Source organism: Thermobia domestica, chromosome 5 (genome assembly GCF_964235325.1).
Source record: "Thermobia domestica chromosome 5, izTheDome1.hap1.1, whole genome shotgun sequence".
NCBI lineage: Eukaryota > Metazoa > Arthropoda > Insecta > Zygentoma > Lepismatidae > Thermobia > Thermobia domestica.
In genome coordinates, this window is record NC_137458.1 from 311,139,124 (window position 1) to 311,159,032 (window position 19,909).

Consider the following 19,909-nt stretch of genomic DNA (forward strand, 5'->3'; position numbering starts at 1 on the left):
ACAAATAAACTGTTTATCAATACAGGTATGCACCTACGAACGATGTTGACAACCATCACAGCATCTAGATACATGTTGTACAATATGCATGACACATTTTTCAAAATAGTACTTTTTCAGGAATATACTTGTTTTGTTGCACACTTCCACTGCATGTTTCACACACTGAAATACGTTGATAAATTTGTTCCATTCTTTTTCCGTTAGATACACCATGTTGCGAGGGACATGGAATGTACTCTTTTTACGTAACAGCACCATCTTTTCTTGGAGGACTGTACGCAACACCACTTCATGATTTGAGCCTAATGATTTGACTATGGTCACATTTAGCTCATCATGAAAATATTCATTTATTTGATCGATTCGTGAACATAATATTTGCCATTCTTCACAGGTCAGTTGTACACCAAATTGTTCTGCTTTGCCCAATCGAATCACTGGTTCAAATGTTCTAGCACTGATACCAATCATCACATGTTTTGTTTGAAATATATTTATTGGATAATAGCTTGCGAAGATGAACTCTTTATCGTTAGAAGTACACATCTTTCTTCCTGAAAAGCACTTGCTCAAATGATTTCGTGGGATGACAGTGTATTGGTTGATTTATAGAACTACGGCTGACGTCATTGGAAAAGAATGTGCTGACATTTGAATTCATGATTTCATCACAGTTCCTGACGTGATCCTGACAAACGAAATTCATACAACTATGTCTAATGTGCTGACGTTTGAATTCATGATTTCATCACAATTGTTGACGAATCTGGCTGTGTACTAAATTCAAATTGATGATTTCGACCCAAGAATCCTTTGTAACATAAAGATACAGATCCAGTATTTAAGAAACGTAACAGTTCTTCTTGTTTTGATGCTTCCATGGGTAAATATCTTGCTGGTAAAATTATATTCTTATCATTTTCAAGCTTCACTACGATTCTTAATCCAAACTTTGTAGGGATTTTTTGGCTAGCTAAGATAATATAAGGTACATTTTGTTGTAAATCAGTAATCTTGGTAAATGATTTCATCACATCACGTGTGTTTAGAAACTGCAGACAAGTAGCCATGATGATGTTATCATGAATACTAACTCGAACGATACTTATATATGATGCAAAACTTGAAATTTAAGGGGTGGGCCAAGGTACCCCTCCCGGGGAGTTGCTGACGTCATGCTGACCAACGAAATTCATACAACTTGTCTGATGTGCTGACGTTTGAATTCATGATTTCATCACAATTGCTGACGAATCTGGCTGTGTACTAAATTCAAATTGATGACTTCGACCCAAGAATCCTTTGTAACATAAAGATACAGATCCAGTATTTAAGAAACGCAGCAGTTCTTCTTGTTTTGATGCTTCCATGGGTAAATATCTTGCTGGTAAATTTATATTCTTATCATTTTCAAGCTTCACTACGATTCTTAATCCAAACTTTGTAGGGATTTTTCGGCTAGCTAAGATTCTATAAGGTACATTTTGTTGTAAATCAGTAATCTTGGTAAATGATTTCATCACATCACGTGTGTTTAGAAACTGCAGACAAGTAGCCATGATGACGTTATCATGAATACTAACGTGAACGATGATGCAAAACTGATGACGTTGCATTATCATGTTCTGACGTGTACTATTGCACCACAATGTTGCCAGAGGTTTTTGCTCTAAACAGTTCCGGTTCTTTACTAATGAGTGCACAAACTTAAAAAATGTCAAACCAAAATTTGAAACAAAAAAGTTTACAAACAAAAATCTTTGAAACAAAAGTTTGAAAAAAATTTTTGAAACGAAAAAACTTGGAAACGAAAAAAATTCAAACGAAAAAAATTCAAACAAAATTTTGAAACGAAAAAAATTTCAAACAAAAAAATTGGAAACAAAAAAAATTTTAAACAAAATTTTGAAACGAAAAAAAAATTTTAAATTTCAAACGAAAATTTTTAAACAAAAAAATTTGAAACAAAAGTTGTCAAAAAAATTTCAAATAAAATTCTGAAACAAAAAATTCAAACAAAAATTTGAAAGCAAGAATTTTCAAACAAAAAGTTTCAAAAAATTTTACGTTTCACGGTTAACCGTCAAACTTTATCCGGTTTTTAACTATTCGATTAACAAATAAACGGTTTTGATCATATTTATCAGTGAGTGCAAAATGTTGAACGAAACCAAGATTTTTAAATGTTAAACAAAACTTCAAACTGAATGCAGCAAAGATTTGAAAATCATCAACCAATCAGATTGCACGAAAGATAGTGATCAACCAATCAGATTGCAGGAAAGATAGTGATCAGCCAATCAAATTGCATTAACAATAATTTTGCTAGTGTCAGATTACATCACCTTATGATTAAATTTCAAACTGTTGTAGCATGTATTGCCTTTCGTCTATGAGTCATAAGATTCAATAAGGTTAGCTATCAGATTTCAAATCAATCACCACCAATGATCTTAGACTATGAGCTGTGACTAAAGTTCAATGTATTGTTTCAAATTTCGCGCCTTATGTTAAAATTCTGTTTATCACCATTCCCAAATTTAAAGAATACTTCTCTTGATATACCTAAGTCTTAGAATTAATCATATCATTATATGTTCAATAAGGTCAATAATGTCCGTCAATTGTTTACCTGAGTAGAACCAACTGTTTTCTAAAAGTGTGTGTACTCAAACTTAAGTAGTACCACAACAAAGGAAATGAATCCCTGTACACTACCTCATCAAGGACAATCACGTGGTACAACGTCTTGCTTACGTTTATATTGGGCGGGAATAATCAAAACCAATGACGTAATTTCATTTGACAATTCTCAAATTATCCTACAAAGTTTCAATGTACCAATGTTCTGGACTCCTAATCCCATCATAGGTTAATAACTGATCACGTGATCATACTCATATTTGACAATGATTTACCAAATGAATGAGATACTATCCAATTTTAAGAACAATTACCAATTATTGATATGACAATAAGAAATGTATCCCCTCTCAAAATTTAAGATTGGTACACAAATACACCTGTGTCTTGTGAAAAAGTAATAAATCCTGTACTTATTCAATAATAAAGCCGGTCAATAACCTTTAAATTTTGAATATTTGGTCATAAGAGGAATACCAATGGGTCCTAGAAAACGTTTACCGAATTTTGTTATTTGATAATTCCCAAATTTAAAAGGAAACATAAATATATAAAGGTAATAAACCTCTGTACATACCCATATAACGTGCTAAATAGGGGTCAATAACTTCCGAAATTTGATTTTTGGTAGTTCTTTATCCATGAAAGGGAACGATGTGGACCATCCAAACTTATAGTGGTAAATATTGAAGTCCTGTACTATGATACCAAATGCTTATATTAAACAATTTCTAAAACCGAGTGGATGAGCCAAGATACTCCTCCCAAATTTTTAAAGGGTGCGTCAATGTACCCATGTCTTATGATAGGAAATGAACCCATATACATGACCATATAACCATATAAGGTAATAGAACCTCATCAAAGGGGAGAAATTGGGCCAAAAACCAAACACATGGTACAACATATTGCTTATGTTTATATTTTAGCAATTTTTACCCATGAAAGGGAACAAGATGGACCACCCAAATTTATCATGATACATGTTGAGGCATGTACTATGATACCGAATGCTCAAATTGGAAAATTTCCAAAATTTAAGGGGGTTGGCCATGGTACCCTTCCCGGGGTGCATCAATGTACCCATGTCTTATAATAGGAAATGGACCAATATATACATGACCATATAACCATATAAGGTAATAGGACCTCATCCAAGGGGATAAATTTAGCCAAAACCAAACACGTGGTTGTACTAAAATTTGGCAATTTCGTACTCATGAAAGGAAACGAGGTGAACCACCAAAATTTATAGTAATTTATATTAGGGTCCTATACTATAATACCAAACATATAAAAGGGACAATTTCCAAAATTAAAGTGGTGGGTCAAAGTACCCCTCCCGGGTGCACAAATGTACCTATGTCTTATGATAGGAAATAAATCCCCATACGTGACCATATAACATATAAGGTAATAGGACCTCATCCAATTGAATAAATTAGGTAAAAAAAACGAAACACGTGGTACAATGTATTGCTTACGTTTATATTTTGGCAATTTTGTACCCCTAAAAGGGAACGAGGTTATAGTAATATATATTAGGGTCCTATACTATTATACCAAATGTTTAAATTGGGCAATTTCCAAAATTAAAGGGTGGTCCAAGGTACCCCTCCCAAATTTTTCTAGGGGTGCATTAATATATCCATGTCTTATGAAAGGTAATGAACCCCTGTATACGCCCATATAACGATATAAGATAATAACACCTCATCAAAGGTGATAAATTAGGTCAAAAGACCCATTGTCTCGTGGTTGTACTAAAATTTGGCAATTGTGTACCCATGAAAGGGAACGAGGTGGACCACCCAAATTTATAGTGATACATACTAGGGTTCTATACTATTATACCAAATGTTTAAATTGGGCAATTTCTAAAACTGAAGGGGTGGGCCAAGGTACCCCTCCCAAATTTTTAAAGGGGTGCACCAATATACCCATGTCTTATGAAAGGTAATAGACTCTTGTATACGCTCATATAAACATATAAGGTAATAGGACCTCATCCAAGGGGATAAATTAGGTCAAAACCAAACACGTGGTACTACGTATTGCTTACGTTTATATTTTGGCAATTTGGTACCCCTAAAAGGGAACGGGGTGGACCATCCAAATTTATCATAATACATATAAGGGTCCTATACTATAATACCAAATGTTTAAATTGGGCAATTTCCAAAATTTAGGTGGTGGGCCAAGGTACCCCTCCCAAATTTTTCAATGGGTGCATCAATATACCCATGTCTTATGAAAGGGAATAAACTCCTGTATACGCCCATATAACCATATAGGGTAATAACACCTCATCCAAGGGGATAAATTAGGTCAAAAACCTCCGAAATTTGAATTTTTGGCAATTTTTTCCCATGAAAGGGAACAACATAGACTCGCAATACTGATAGAGGAACATACTATGGTCCTAGGCTACCATACCAAATTTTTAGATTTGTCAATCTCCAAAATTTAAGGGGGGTGGTCCTATGTACCCCTGCCAAAATTTAGGGGGTGGGCCGTGGTACCCCTGCCAAATTTTAGAGGGGGTGGTCCTATGTACCCCTAGGTCATTGACCCCAGGCCAAGGTCATTGACCTTTGATCTTTGACGTCAAAAAATTTTTGCTGACTCGGCTCAATATACGGGGGGGCCTACTACTCCTATTAAGAAAGTTGAAGAATGATAGTCGTGTTACGAAATTTGGAGGGGAGGAGTCCGAACTCGGTGGACCCCTCTTGTGTCCGCCCCAGGCTGAAAATGAAACGGGGAGTTGCAATAATATGAAGGAGCAATTCAGAAACAACTAAGGGTTCAACACCTATTATAACATCTATTTTGTCCTAAGTTCATTATATCAGAATATCTGGAATTAATTAAAACGTCGTGTACTCTCTAAATGTTTCAATGATAACACACAAAATAGAATATATTTTAACTAGTGTATTTTCCGAAGATTTTCTGCAATTACCTTTTTTATTTTTTTACAAAGTGCCTTCTTTATAATTAAAAATACTTCCACTATTAATGGTTTCTCTGCATATTATATTCTTTACTGCTTAAATGAACATGTTTATACACGTCTGGCCACACAACTTCACAACAGGTCCGAAACAAGCCTAAGAGGTTTGGGGGGGGGGGGCAAGTGATTAAAAATTCTCTTACAAATATCTTGTATTTTTTTTGTACTTAGGTGTGGGGAGGGCACGAAAAGTTTAGGGGGCAGGTCCCCCTAGCCCCCTCTTGTTGCGGGCTTGCTTCACAACATAAATATTTAGATCTTGTCATGCAAAAATAATAATAATAATAATAATAATAATAATAATAATAATAATAATAATAATAATAATAATAATAACATCATACGATACGGACTATTGTTCATATCAACCTATACATATTTATAAATGTTATCGTTATACTGTACCAAAAAATTCTATTTGGTTAAAGTTTTATGTATATACATTATTTAGTTCTTCGTTTATTTCATTTTATATCTATTTTGTATTATCTTTAAAAGTTTTCTTTATTGAATCAGTAAATTATGAGTAAATATTTTCCTGCTTAAACCTCAGTTTCAAAATTAAAGATTTTTTTTTTCAGCAAGGTACTAGTATTTTTCCTCATAGGAAAGAAGAAGAAAAAAGGTAAAAAGAAAAATTTTCCGCCACTTTCTTATATGAACCACATAAACAAGAGGAACAGCTGAACCGTTACATTCCAGGAACATTTGTTCCATCTGCGGGTGCCACTAGAGGTAAAGGATTCAGAACTGTAAATTATATTAAAAGAAAGTATCATGTGTTCTTTTAAAGAGCTGGAAGATGCCAGGAACTTCAAAATGGCGAATTGGCCAGGAAAATTATTGTCTTTCACCCGTTCAAACTGCGGCAAAATACTCCATCAATTACAATTACATTGATATATTATTTATTGAGGGAAAATTTAAGTAATTCCATTCCATAATATACGATTTCTTACTTGCAAATTAAAATTGACGATTAAGATTTTAGAAACTAATTTCTATTTAAATTTAGGCGTACAACCTCCCCTTCGTAGCCCTTAGCCAATCTGTGTGAAAAATCTTATGTGTGATTTTTATATTAATTATTCCACAAGGAATAAAGGGTATTATCATATAAGTAGGTAGTATACAGGGTGTGGAAAAAGTCCCGGAACGGTCCAATATCTCCCGAAATATAGAGATCAGCAAAGCAAAAATAACACGTGTTAAATAGTTTTTTAAAAAAAGCTATCCAATAATACAAAACGCAACCACTTATCTCCACCCCCTTCGGAGGGTACGGGGGTAACTTGAAAATTTTAAATGGAAACCCCCATTTGTTATTGCACATTTGGATTTTCTAGAAAAAGCGACAGTGATTTGACGCAAAATTGAAAACAATGCCTTTACTGATGGCACTTGAATTGACACACAAAAAAAGAGGCAGTCAGTGTCAAACTCTGTGGCTATACGGTTAGCATACTAGACTGCGGAATCAGAGGTCGTGAGTTTGATTCCTGCGCAGAGTAAGTCTTTTATGTGAATTTTTTATACCCAAATATTAAATTCATACATTTTAACTTCGATAAACATAATGTATTTGTCCATATTCATTAATTTGGAAGAAAATACAAATAGTGACAAAAGTGGTTTATTTTTGTTGTAAATAACCCTATGAACTGTAACCCTATTACTAAGAAGCACTTCATAAAGTTAGTTTGCAAAACAATTATCAAAATTTGTATTCTATATAAATTCACAACAAGTACTAATTGAAGTTAAAACGTATGAAATTTATTTGGGGAAATAAAAGAAAAAAGAATTGTCTTGAACGGGAATCGAACTCAGAACCTCGAACTCCAAAATCCAATACGGTAATCTTACGGCCACAGAGCATGAGACTGACAAAATCATTTTCGTAACGTTTTGAACCACCGCCTTTTTTTGTGTGTGTCGATTCAAGCGCCATCTGCGATAACACTGTTTTGAATTTTGGGTCAAATCACTGTCACTTTTTCTGGAAAATCCAAATGTGCAATAAGAAATAGGGGTTTGTAACATTTCTCCAAAGAAAAAAAAAAAAAAAGACTTTAGTCTGGACACTGAAACAGCTGATTAGTTACTTCCGTATACAGTTAGCAACTATGATCTATGTTAGTAGGTCAGGTTCAATGAACATTGTGCTTCGTTTGTTCATCGAGAATTAACAGCGCCACCTATGAACTGTGGTTGAAATGTCAACCCGCGATTAGCGTCAGAACAGAAGAAAAGGTAATCGTCGACGGATCTAAAATTACATTTCGGATATAAGAATACAAATTAGAAATCGTAATGGGTTTGTTAAATGGAATTAGAAGAAAATTTTGTGAATAGTGTTGGAAATTAATTTAAGATCCGCTTGTGAAGTGGTGTGAAAGTAAAGCCTGAAATGTGAATAATTATATAATCATATTGTAAGTGTGTTTGATTGGCATGTTCAACGGAACCGTAAGTATGTTCTAAATTCTATCCTTTTTATTTTTGCGCCATTTTGGACCGATTAATACTTCGATTCCGGGGGATATGTTCATCGAATCACACGTAACTATTTCTTTAGTTATATTGAAATTAACCTATAAATGACTTGAAATATTTTTGGATTTAATATTGAAAGCTTTAAAATATTATTTGGACAGAAATAATTCATGGGCGTTAAATTGTGGAATTGTTCACACCGCTATCAAAAGAATTGAAAGGGGAAGATTTCAATTTAAGTGTTGTTTGTTAAGTGTTAAAAATATATATTTAGTTGTTGCTATTATTCTAGTTGTTACATATATTGGAAATAAATTGTTAATTATATTGAAATTTGCTGAATACTTCTTGCTAACTAAATCATTTGCCTTCAGTTCCGCATCAAAGGTGATTACATTAAACCCTTTCGAGAATAGCAGTGTACCCGTTATGGCGCATTACTGCTACATATAAATTAAAAGTTACCTTTTCTTCTGTTCTCGGTAACTAACTTTGATGCGTGAGGGAATCGAATCTGACTGTATTGAAGGCAAACAACTTGATTTAGTAGGAAATATATGCTGGATAATATTCTTTGTGTTTGGTTTAGGCAGATAACTAGAAAAAAAAGAAAATGAGTATTTATAATGCGCAGAGAGGGTTACGAGTTAACCAATTACGGCGTGCGACAGCACCTTACGTTCCGGTGGCAGACCCACCCCTTATAGTTTTTGATAACGAAAATCATGAGGAGGGGAGAGAAAGACAGCCAGTTGCGGCTAACATAGAGAGACATTGGAATCAACCAGTGTTGCGAGCTCCCATAGTTTGTAATTTCCAGAAGCAATTTTCTGAAAGTATTTTTCGCTCTTTAGAAAAACAAATTAGTGAAGTACCGGAAATAGATGGAACGGATGGGTTACTGGTTTGTCATTTCCTATTAAAGCTTGACATGTTAATTGTTAAGGAAATAGCTCCTGTAGAAGCTATCTTGGTTTCAAGTCTTCAGAAATGTAGAAAACAAGCTTACGAGGAATTACAACGTTTATTATCTATCACTACAGATTGGGAACATATTTGCCATTCGTTATTGGTTAAGTTTGTAACTCCTTTGGTAAATACTGAATTTATGAAATCGGTTTTATATAGAGTTATGCGGGAAGATGAGAATTTATTGAATTTCATTCAAGAGAAGTTTAGTACTTTGAATATTTTGGAAATGGAAATGTGTGAGGAGGAAATATGTAAAATGATTAGTAATTTAGTAACTCCGGAAATTAGAAATTTGTTATTAATTGTAAGTGTTCCGAAAACAATACATGAGTATGTAGACTTCGCTGAGAGTTTTGAAATTAATGAAAAGTATAGTCAAGATTATAAAAGGGTTATGAGGAAGGACCAAATGCCTCCCCCGAGATTTAAAGCCCCTCTAAGGAATATGAACACTCGCCAAACATTAGAGACTAGAACATTTCGGCCTAGAGGAAATTTTTCGAGATCAAATCATGCTTTAGGATTTCATAGTTCTTCAAACTCAATCAAGGAAGACGGTAATGATGGAACATTATTACAGTTACCTGTTAGCATTTGTCATACGTTGTTTCCCTGTATCATTGACACGGGATCAAGTTTAAATTTCGTCGAGGAAAAGGTTTTAGAGGCAATTCGAACAAAATGTCAACCTGTGGTGAAACAAGTAAATTATTCCGTCACTATAATGCAAGACAAGGAACTAGTAGTGCGTGAATTGGTACAAATCATATTTTTCATTAATGGTGTTCGATTTTCTGCCTGGTTTGGTGTAGTGAAACATCCAAAACTTAAATTGTTAATTGGTATAAACTTTCTTCGCGAAAATTTTGCTCATATTAACGTTAATGCTCAAGAACTTTGGTTTGAGAAAGTGAATCTTAAAGTGGGATTAAAACCTTTAGATTTGGAATCTTGTGTTATGAACAGTAAGCTGTGCGATTCTCCATATATTTTCAGGTCTGTCCGGAATGCCCCCAGGCAACTTGGCGCCACAGCCTGGGAGTCCTACGGAAATAACAGACCTGATTTTCCACAACATGCATCAGGCCGAGCAAAAATTCAAAATTCACCACAGCCAAGGAGTTTTGGGAAAAAGAGCCAGACCAGCAATGGTAGAGGAAGGAGGCAGAGAGGAGAAAAGGTTCCATTGGAAACTTCGTGCGTGGGGCTGATGTCGCCAGGAACATCGACGGCGCATGAGAATGTGGGAGAACCAGCTGGCTCCAGGGTTTCCAATCCTACGTATAAAGATATCTCAATGGAGGAGGCCGAAATAAAATCAAAAGGTATTAATGATTTTGAGAATATTGTTAATGAAAATTTAATTGACTATGTGAAAAATTTGGCTATAGAATTTCAAGACGTTATAACGGAAAATTTAGGTCAGGTTAAGGACTATCAGTATGAAATTCAGTTAACAGATCCTTCTCCTAGCATAACTCAGCCTTATTCAGTTCCTAAGCATAAATTGAAAGAAATTAATCAGTATATAGATAAATTAATAGAATCTGGTGTAGTTGAAGAGATTGATAGTAGTCCTTACATTTCTCCATGTTTCTTGGTGACGAATAAGGACAATTCTAAGAGACTTGTCATAAATTATTTTTCTGTCAACAAAAAGTTGTTATTGACAGCTTATCCGTCACCTAATTTAGAGGGCATTATTTCTAATATTGGACGTCATACTCTGTATACAACGGTCGATTTAAAAAGTTCTTTTTTCCAAGTAAATATTAAGCCAGAATGTAGGAAAATAACTGCCTTTGCAACACCTAATAGGCTATTACAAATGGTTAAGCTCCCGATGGGTCTAGCTGTTAGCCCATTTATTCTTTCTAGCTTAATGCATAAAATCTTTAGAGATCTCGAAGGTGACTATTTAGATATTTATTGTGACGATTTGATTATTCACACAGATTCAATAGAAAAGCATAAAGAAATATTAGAAAAAGTACTTAAACGTCTTCGTGAATGGGGGATTACTATCAGTCCTCATAAAGCAAAAATTTTGAAATCAAAAATTAAAATCTTAGGATATGAATTTAGTAATGGGGAAATGAAAATAGATGAAGATAGAGTCAAGGTAATTAGAGATTTACCTAAACCAAAGAACAAGCGTGCTTTAAATAAGATGTTAGGATTTTTGAATTACTATCTCAGATTTCTTAAAGATTATGCTGATTTGTTGACTCCATTAAATGCAATGAGGTCTCCCTCAGTTCCATTTGTCTGGGGAAAGGAGGAGGATGAACTTTTAGAGAAAATTAAGGAAGCTATCATAAATCACGTGATTCTTAGAGTTCCAGATATGGATGCTCCCTTTGTAATTCATGTCGATGCTTCGACTAAAAATTATGGGGCCATATTAAGTCAATATGATGGAGAAGGTAAATTAAGACCTGTTTATTTTCTTAGTAAACGTATACCCCCATCAGACTGGTCCAAGAGCATTTTTGAACTAGAATTGAGAAGTTTAGTTCACGCTCTTGATAAATTCGATATGTATTTACATAAAAGGTTCACGGTCTATTGTGACAATTCAGCTTTGACGTGGATTTTGCGAAATCATAAGCGTCAAAAGAAATATGGTTCCCTTATAGAAAAGGTTAGTAAATATCAGTTTGATATAGTTTATTTGCGTAGTGGACACAATAATTTAGCGGATTATATTTCTCGCATGAATAATTATATCGATTTTACCCCTCCTTCGAAGGACATTATGGAAATTGAGAAAGTGGATGGGAAGGATGTACATTTAAATTTTGTAAATTTTTGGAGAAATCCATTTGTCCATAGACCTTTGAGTGAGCATCAGCGAGAGGATCCATCTTTGGGTACTATTATCCAAGAAATTGAGAGTGGTAAGAATAAACATCCTTATTTGATTAAAGATGGTGTATTGTTAAAGAAAACTAAGGGAAAACAATATGGTGGCTTAAGAGCTGTTATTCCTGAATCACTTAAATATAGCATTATTAAATATCATCACGAAGACCCTGTGGGTGGTGGCCACAGTGGTTCGCAACGTACGATTGCTAAGATAGCTAGTAGATATACTTGTAAAGATTTATTTCCAAGTATTCGAGAGTTTATACAAAAATGTCAAATTTGTCAATTTTGTAAAGACAGGAATACCACTCAATATGGTACTTACTACTCACATAAAGAAAGATATCCGAACAATTCTGTATATTTAGATGCAATGGGTCCCTGGCCTGTTAGTAATGGTTTTAAATATGTTTTGGTATTAACAGATGGTTATTCACGATTTGTAATTATCGAACCTCTTAGAAATTTAAATGCAAAATCTATCTGTTTAAAATTAGATAAGATATTCTACTCTTACGGATATCCAAATAAAATTATATGTGACAATGCAAGTTATTTTCAAAGCGAATATTTCAAGAGTTACTTATTTAGTCTAGGCATTAAACGTATTCATACGTCTCCTTACTCCATGTCCAGTAATTTGACGGAGCGTCAAAATAAAAACATAAAACAAATAATAAAATGTTATGTACATAAAAACCAAACTCAATGGTCAAAGTATATATATCAGGTGCAATATACTTTAAACACTAGTGAGAATAGTGAAACGAGGAAGACAGCGAGTGAATTATTTTTAGGACGCAAAATGTTTAATCCTTTGGACATTAATTGGATTTTAGACTTAGGAATTCTTGAAACTTCGCAAAATAAAGAAGAATTAAATGAAATTATTGTAGAAAACATTGAAAAGGCCTGGAAAAGAAAAGAGAAGATTTATTCAAAGAAACATAGGGACATAGATTTGCCAGTAGGGGAGAAAGTACTTGTAAAGAGAATAATGAAGGCTTCTCTTGAAAAGAGGTTTCAACCAAAGTTAAGCAGTCAGTACCATGGCCCATTTGAAATCCTTTCTTACCCAACAAGGAACACCGTCTGGTTACAGTTAGTAGCGGATAAGAATATTAAGATCAAAAGGCATGTTAGTTTCATTAAGAAATATTATCCTAGCAATACTAATAACTCTAACATTTCTTGCAATTTTAGTAATATTAACTATCGAAGACAGCTTGATAATTTTGGTTCTGAAAATTGTAACGCTAATAGTAGCTGTGAAATAAATAGTAACAACAATAATAGTAATCACTCTGACTTTGTAACATGAAAATTTTAAAGAAAGAATTTGTCATAAATATTGTGTTAAATTTATAAATGTAATCTCGTTGTGTTTGTTGTATACTGTGCTTGTTGTTCAATTCTGCAGGTTCAGAATTGGCAAGGTCATGCCATGGCTGTGAACGTCCTTGTGTACGTCGAGACCCTCGTCATGTCAAACCCTTTCGTTCTGGTCTGGCGCCCAATCCGAGTCATAAGGTGGATGGAAAAACTCTGTATGCGCAACATACTGGTTATTTGTCATCTCTTCAGTAATGGATGGACACTTGTCATCTGAATTCATCAAATGGAAAATGGAGCTCCTGTTGACATCTACTAGTGAAAGACATTGGTGAATTTCGTGGTGAGTTTGTTCCAATTCTTCTGCATGCTGTGATTAAGATAAACAATATTTTTTTTTCTTTTCGAAATTTCTATAACCAGTTTATAAAAAAAAATTTGACCGTGGGGGAATTTTATATGTAACATTTCTCCAAAGAAAAAAAAAAAAAAAGACTTTAGTCTGGACACTGAAACAGCTGATTAGTTACTTCCGTATACAGTTAGCAACTATGATCTATGTTAGTAGGTCAGGTTCAATGAACATTGTGCTTCGTTTGTTCATCGAGAATTAACAGCGCCACCTATGAACTGTGGTTGAAATGTCAACCCGCGATTAGCGTCAGAACAGAAGAAAAGGTAATCGTCGACGGATCTAAAATTACATTTCGGATATAAGAATACAAATTAGAAATCGTAATGGGTTTGTTAAATGGAATTAGAAGAAAATTTTGTGAATAGTGTTGGAAATTAATTTAAGATCCGCTTGTGAAGTGGTGTGAAAGTAAAGCCTGAAATGTGAATAATTATATAATCATATTGTAAGTGTGTTTGATTGGCATGTTCAACGGAACCGTAAGTATGTTCTAAATTCTATCCTTTTTATTTTTGCGCCATTTTGGACCGATTAATACTTCGATTCCGGGGGATATGTTCATCGAATCACACGTAACTATTTCTTTAGTTATATTGAAATTAACCTATAAATGACTTGAAATATTTTTGGATTTAATATTGAAAGCTTTAAAATATTATTTGGACAGAAATAATTCATGGGCGTTAAATTGTGGAATTGTTCACACCGCTATCAAAAGAATTGAAAGGGGAAGATTTCAATTTAAGTGTTGTTTGTTAAGTGTTAAAAATATATATTTAGTTGTTGCTATTATTCTAGTTGTTACATATATTGGAAATAAATTGTTAATTATATTGAAATTTGCTGAATACTTCTTGCTAACTAAATCATTTGCCTTCAGTTCCGCATCAAAGGTGATTACATTAAACCCTTTCGAGAATAGCAGTGTACCCGTTATGGCGCATTACTGCTACAGGTTCCCATTTAAAATTTTAAAGTTATCCCCGTACCCCCGAAGGGGATGGGGATAGGGGGTTCCGTTTGGTATGATTGGATAGCTTTTTCGAAACTATTTGACACGTGTTATTTTTGATTTGTTGATCTTTATACTTCACGAGATATTGGACCGTTCCGGGACTTTTTCCGCACCCTGTAATCAGTATACATGAGACTTTCCATATATTTACTTAATCGACACCAATAAATCACTAAAGCGTCTTCAACAAACGTGGAATCAGTGCTAATTAACAAATATTGTTACGCAAAATGCATGCTAGTATGGAAATGATTTATACAGTGACATGAGAATCTCAAATAAATAAATAAATAAATAAGCATAATTGAACTTATTAACAAGTCTGGTATCTTAAAAAGTAGCAAACGAGAAACAACCGTTTTTCAAAACATTCCACACGAAATTATTGGAGAATGAAATTTGTTTTGTCTAATTTCCTTACGTTCCATGAAATATTACGTCACAAAGGGGTGATGCAAATACTAATTTTTAATGGCAAAAGGTATTGGTTTTCGTTAACATTTGCAATTCATTCATATAAGATCAATGTATAAGTTCGTGTGGTTTTCTTTTGAGTTGGCAACAATGAGGCGTGAAGCGATTGTTTATCGTTATTCTGTTGTTTTAAAGTAGTTTGGAGTTTGTGTGTTATGAAACACAGGTTTTCTTTAATGTAAAGGTATTATTGTATATATTTCAGGCAAACTACTATGGAATGTCAAGTTGAGAAAAGTGATCATTTCCGTCACATTTTACTCTTCGAGTTTAACCGAGCATCCAGTGCAGCAGAAGCTGCGAGAACAATTTGTACAGTATACGGGAATAAAGCAACTGCTGAAAGAACAGCACAGAAACGGTTTTCCCGCTTTCGAGCAGGACGATTTGCCTTGTCTGATGATCTACGTTCTGGAAGACCTTCAGATTTTAACGAAAATTGCTTGAATGAGTTGCTTCGTGAGAATCCTCATCAAACAACTCGAGAAATGGCGGAAGCTTTTGAATGTGATCAGTCAACCAGCCTTATTACTGCATGATAATACTCATCCGCATAAGGCGAAATTGATCAAAGAGGTGATTGTTTAACTTGGCTTGGAACCACTTAATTATCCTCCGTATTCCCTGATCTTCATTCCCTCAGAATTCCATCTTTTCCGCTCTCTTTCTCTAGCCACATTCAGGGGCAAGTGTTTCCTGATGAAGCTTTTCTTGACTAATGGCTAACAGATTTCTTCCAGTCAAAACCAAAACAATTCTACAGGCGAGGCATTGAACTGCTATCTGAACGTGGGCAGGTCATAGATAGTGGAGGTGAATACACCACTGAGTGATTGTGAGTTAATGTGAGTGACAGTAAAATGTATGCAATGTATTGTTACACTTATAGAATATGTTAATGTTATGTGTATATTGTATTTGTCTTTGAATTAACAGAACATTAGAATAAAAATAAAATATAAAATACAAGAACAGCACGAACTTATGCATCGACAAAATATATTGAAAAAAGTGAGTGACATACACTAGCTTAACTTCTCATATTTTATAAATTTTTGAAAATTTTGTTGAGCGCAGGAAATTCAAGAGCAAAATGGGAATTTCTGTCTCTCGATATGAGATTTTATAGAGTTTCAGGTTGGCATCACTGGTTGTGGTCTTCGTTTAAATTACAGCAATAATGAGTTCCATTTCATATTACCAAAATACGGTAGAATTCCGAACTACGTAATAATAAACTTACTACTTCCGGTTTCAACAGAATGATAAATGTTAAGGTGAAGCCTACTTCTTCCTTCCTCAAATTAACACCTTGCGTGTATGTCATGAAATTGTATCCCTTATTAAGGGGTAGTGTTAATCCTGGAGGTGATGAAATTTTTTAGTGGATGCAAGGCAAGACTTAGTTCTACTGTTTCTCCTCAAGTCACAGCACCTTACTGACAGAAAAGATAAAAGAAATGTTTTCTCACTAGATGGCAGGCCTAAGGGAACATTCAATTACGATTGATTGATTGATTTTTGAGTTTTACGTCCCGTTCAGCAGCGAGGCTATATAAGACGTGGACCTACTGATTAACGTGGAATCCGAACCACATGAGCTCCCTCCGGGAATCGACCGCGGGTCTCCCGCGCCAAAGGCGCGCATGCTAACCGCTTAGCCACGAAGGAGCTCACATTCAATTACGAATCACTTGTGTTTGTTTCGACGATAAACAATTAGAAACTTTGAGATCTATTTCGAGATCGGAGAAGAAAAACCTTTATCTTTGATCTCCGGTCAGTGATGCCAACCTGAAGCAGCATAAAATCCCTTCGAAACATCAGAATTTCCCTTTCTCAGTACAAATGTTCCATAATGCAAATAAATGTTTTGTGAATGTGAAAGTTTTCCTCACGCGCGCACAATAACTATGCCCTATATAACGGTTTTTTAACAGTAAATGAAACCGGTATTACAGCACGCACACACAAAAAAATGCAAGAGGGTAATACATTTTTCTTTTCGTTATCTCCTATGTTTATATCTTATGGTAATCATAGAGACTGCTCCGTGAAAAGGGTTTTAAAATGTAACACTAGCCGTTGCTAAGAGAGTTATGAGTATGTTCAAACAGTAAGAAATTAGATGTAATGAAGAAAGATATTACAATGATGAGAAATATGGTTTAATTGGATTGATGATACGAATGAGATTTGTAAGAAGCTAGTATAAAGGTATATATAATAATAAACAAGATTAAAGTGGATATATGAAGTATTGATTTGAGTAGACTACTGTTGTAGTAAATTATATGCACAAAGTAATTTTAACCTAACAGATTTGGCGCAGTCGAATAGGATATATATACCTATAGATACATATAGATAGATATTTGAGTAGAAGAAGAACGAATAAATCAGTATGTCTTCGTTACCAAGTTTTCCGCCATTCAACAGTGAGAAAGATCGTTTACAGGCATATTTAGATCGGTTTGAGCATTTGTGCATTGCGACACAAGTTCCCGAAGAACGGAAAGTATCAACCTTGTTTGCAGTGATTGGATCAGAAACCTATGAGCAAATATGCAATATTTGTTGGCCTGCTTCCCCTTCAGATAAATCTTATGACGAAATTAAAACGGCGATGAAAACATTTTATGCTGCCAAAGTTAATCTTATCTCGGAAAGATATCAATTTCATTCAATGAAACAGAAGCCGTACCAATCCATTACCAGTTTCGTATTGGACCTTAAGAAGCAATCGTCATATTGTGGCTACACTTGTTGTTTAGAAGAAAACTTACGAGATCAGTTTGTATTCGGAGTTGGTGATGAGTCGATCAGACGTAAACTATTGAACACCAAGGATTTGACATTTCAGTTAGCTACGGTAATCGCCCTCAACATGGAATGTACGGAACAACAGTTACGTTTATATAAACCGAAGACAGGAAGTGGGATTAATATGGTGAACCCTACGAAGAAGCGTTTCTCAAAATGGAATGACAGACAAGTGACTAGTAGCAGTGTATCATCGCCAAAATCGTCTTCTTCGACGCAATCATCTCCCCAATCAGCAACTAGATGTCGTTTTTGTAGATTACGTCATAGGAAAGGAGAATGTCCTGCGTGGGGACAACAATGTTTTAAATGTGGTCGCCAGAATCATTTTGCTTTAGCCTGCCAGTATAGCACATTTCAAACCCAGGAGAATACCATTGTTCACAGTCCCAAATCACAACAGGAAGAATTGGTAGAGATGGTTAGCCAGTTGAACATGGAACACATAGTTTGTGACAGTGTAGAGGAACCCTTGTCATCACATGAAGATCCACACCTAGGTTTATCGGATGTCTTATGGTTTGATCAGAAGAGCAAAGAGTTAACCAAGGGCAAGGATGAAATGAGAGACAGGAAATTAGTAATGGAAGAAGCACCCAAAGTGTATAGGTCGGATTCAAAGGAGGCAGAGTTACCTAACTACCTGGCATTGGGTATAGTGGAAGATAAGTCAACCAAGTCTAGTAAACGTTTCAAACAGGTCTGGTCAAAGTGGCTAAATGGTAGAAATAAGAAGTATGATTCTATGGAAGAGAAGAAGAATAAGAAGTATGATTCTATGGAAGAGAAGAAGAGTAAGTCGGGAATATGCGGACTGCAAGAAGAAGAACGGGATGAACTTATTATAAAGTTGATCGAAAAACAACAGTACATGCAAGCACAGATTGATTTTCTGTTGGACAGGTGGTATGCTCAACCAAGAAGAGGGAAGAACAGAAGATGGAAAGAAAAGGAAGTTAAGTCGATTGAGTCAGAGAGTTCTTAAAGAGGATTAATATATTTTGATGATTAGGCTCTGTTGTATGTTGGTAGATTAGATGTGTAATGTTAGGTTGGGTTACCAGTTATTTGATTAGGTTACAAGTGATTAGATTTTGTTGAAAGATGTATAATTTCGTTTTTGTAAAGAGGGGAGAATGTTGGGATATAAGAGTACGTAGGTGAAAAGGGTTTTAAAATGTAACACTAGCCGTTGCTAAGAGAGTTATGAGTATGTTCAAACAGTAAGAAATTAGATGTAATGAAGAAAGATATTACAATGATGAGAAATATGGTTTAATTGGATTGATGATACGAATGAGATTTGTAAGAAGCTAGTATAAAGGTATATATAATAATAAACAAGATTAAAGTGGATATATGAAGTATTGATTTGAGTAGACTACTGTTGTAGTAAATTATATGCACAAAGTAATTTTAACCTAACACTCCGTTTCCCTTCGAGCAAGTTGAAGCTGTTACTTGTCTAAGTTTTTACACTTGACCACTGTCGATCATATAACCGGCATAATCATTTGCACGACATTGCAATTTCTACTCCAGCACACTTCATTGCAGATAGCTGTAGCAAGGGTATCTTGTCCCATTCTTGGGTTACCGGCTTTTCAGATATTATTTACCGTGCGAACTCTACGTGATGAAAGGCCCCATTTGATACTAAGAATACAGATTTATTCATGGAGATTAGGATCAGAACTTCTCATGGTAATATCCCGGATTGAATCTCATGAATACCAACCAATTGCAGCTATATCGGTAGACGGCCAATGATATTTTAGCCATGTCACTCGAATCCTTGTCCTGATGCAGTTCGACACGGTAAGTATAGTCGTTATACAATGATATGGTATCC

The 19,909-nt window shown here is 34.7% G+C and overlaps 2 protein-coding genes across 2 annotated transcripts in view; one reads left to right on the forward strand and one right to left on the reverse strand.

The window, feature by feature from the left end:
* LOC145686782 (sperm-tail PG-rich repeat-containing protein 2-like) overlaps window positions 1–19,909 on the reverse strand; it is a 279,330-nt gene that overhangs the window by 50,353 nt on the left and 209,068 nt on the right. The window lies entirely within an intron of this gene.
* Window positions 7,704–14,584, forward strand: LOC145686781 (uncharacterized). Its single transcript, XM_081760439.1, has 2 exons — window positions 7,704–10,455; window positions 13,419–14,584. The coding sequence occupies exons 1-2, from the start codon at window positions 8,772–8,774 to the stop codon at window positions 13,583–13,585; spliced, it is 1,851 nt and encodes a 616-aa protein (XP_081616565.1). The 5' UTR covers window positions 7,704–8,771; the 3' UTR covers window positions 13,586–14,584.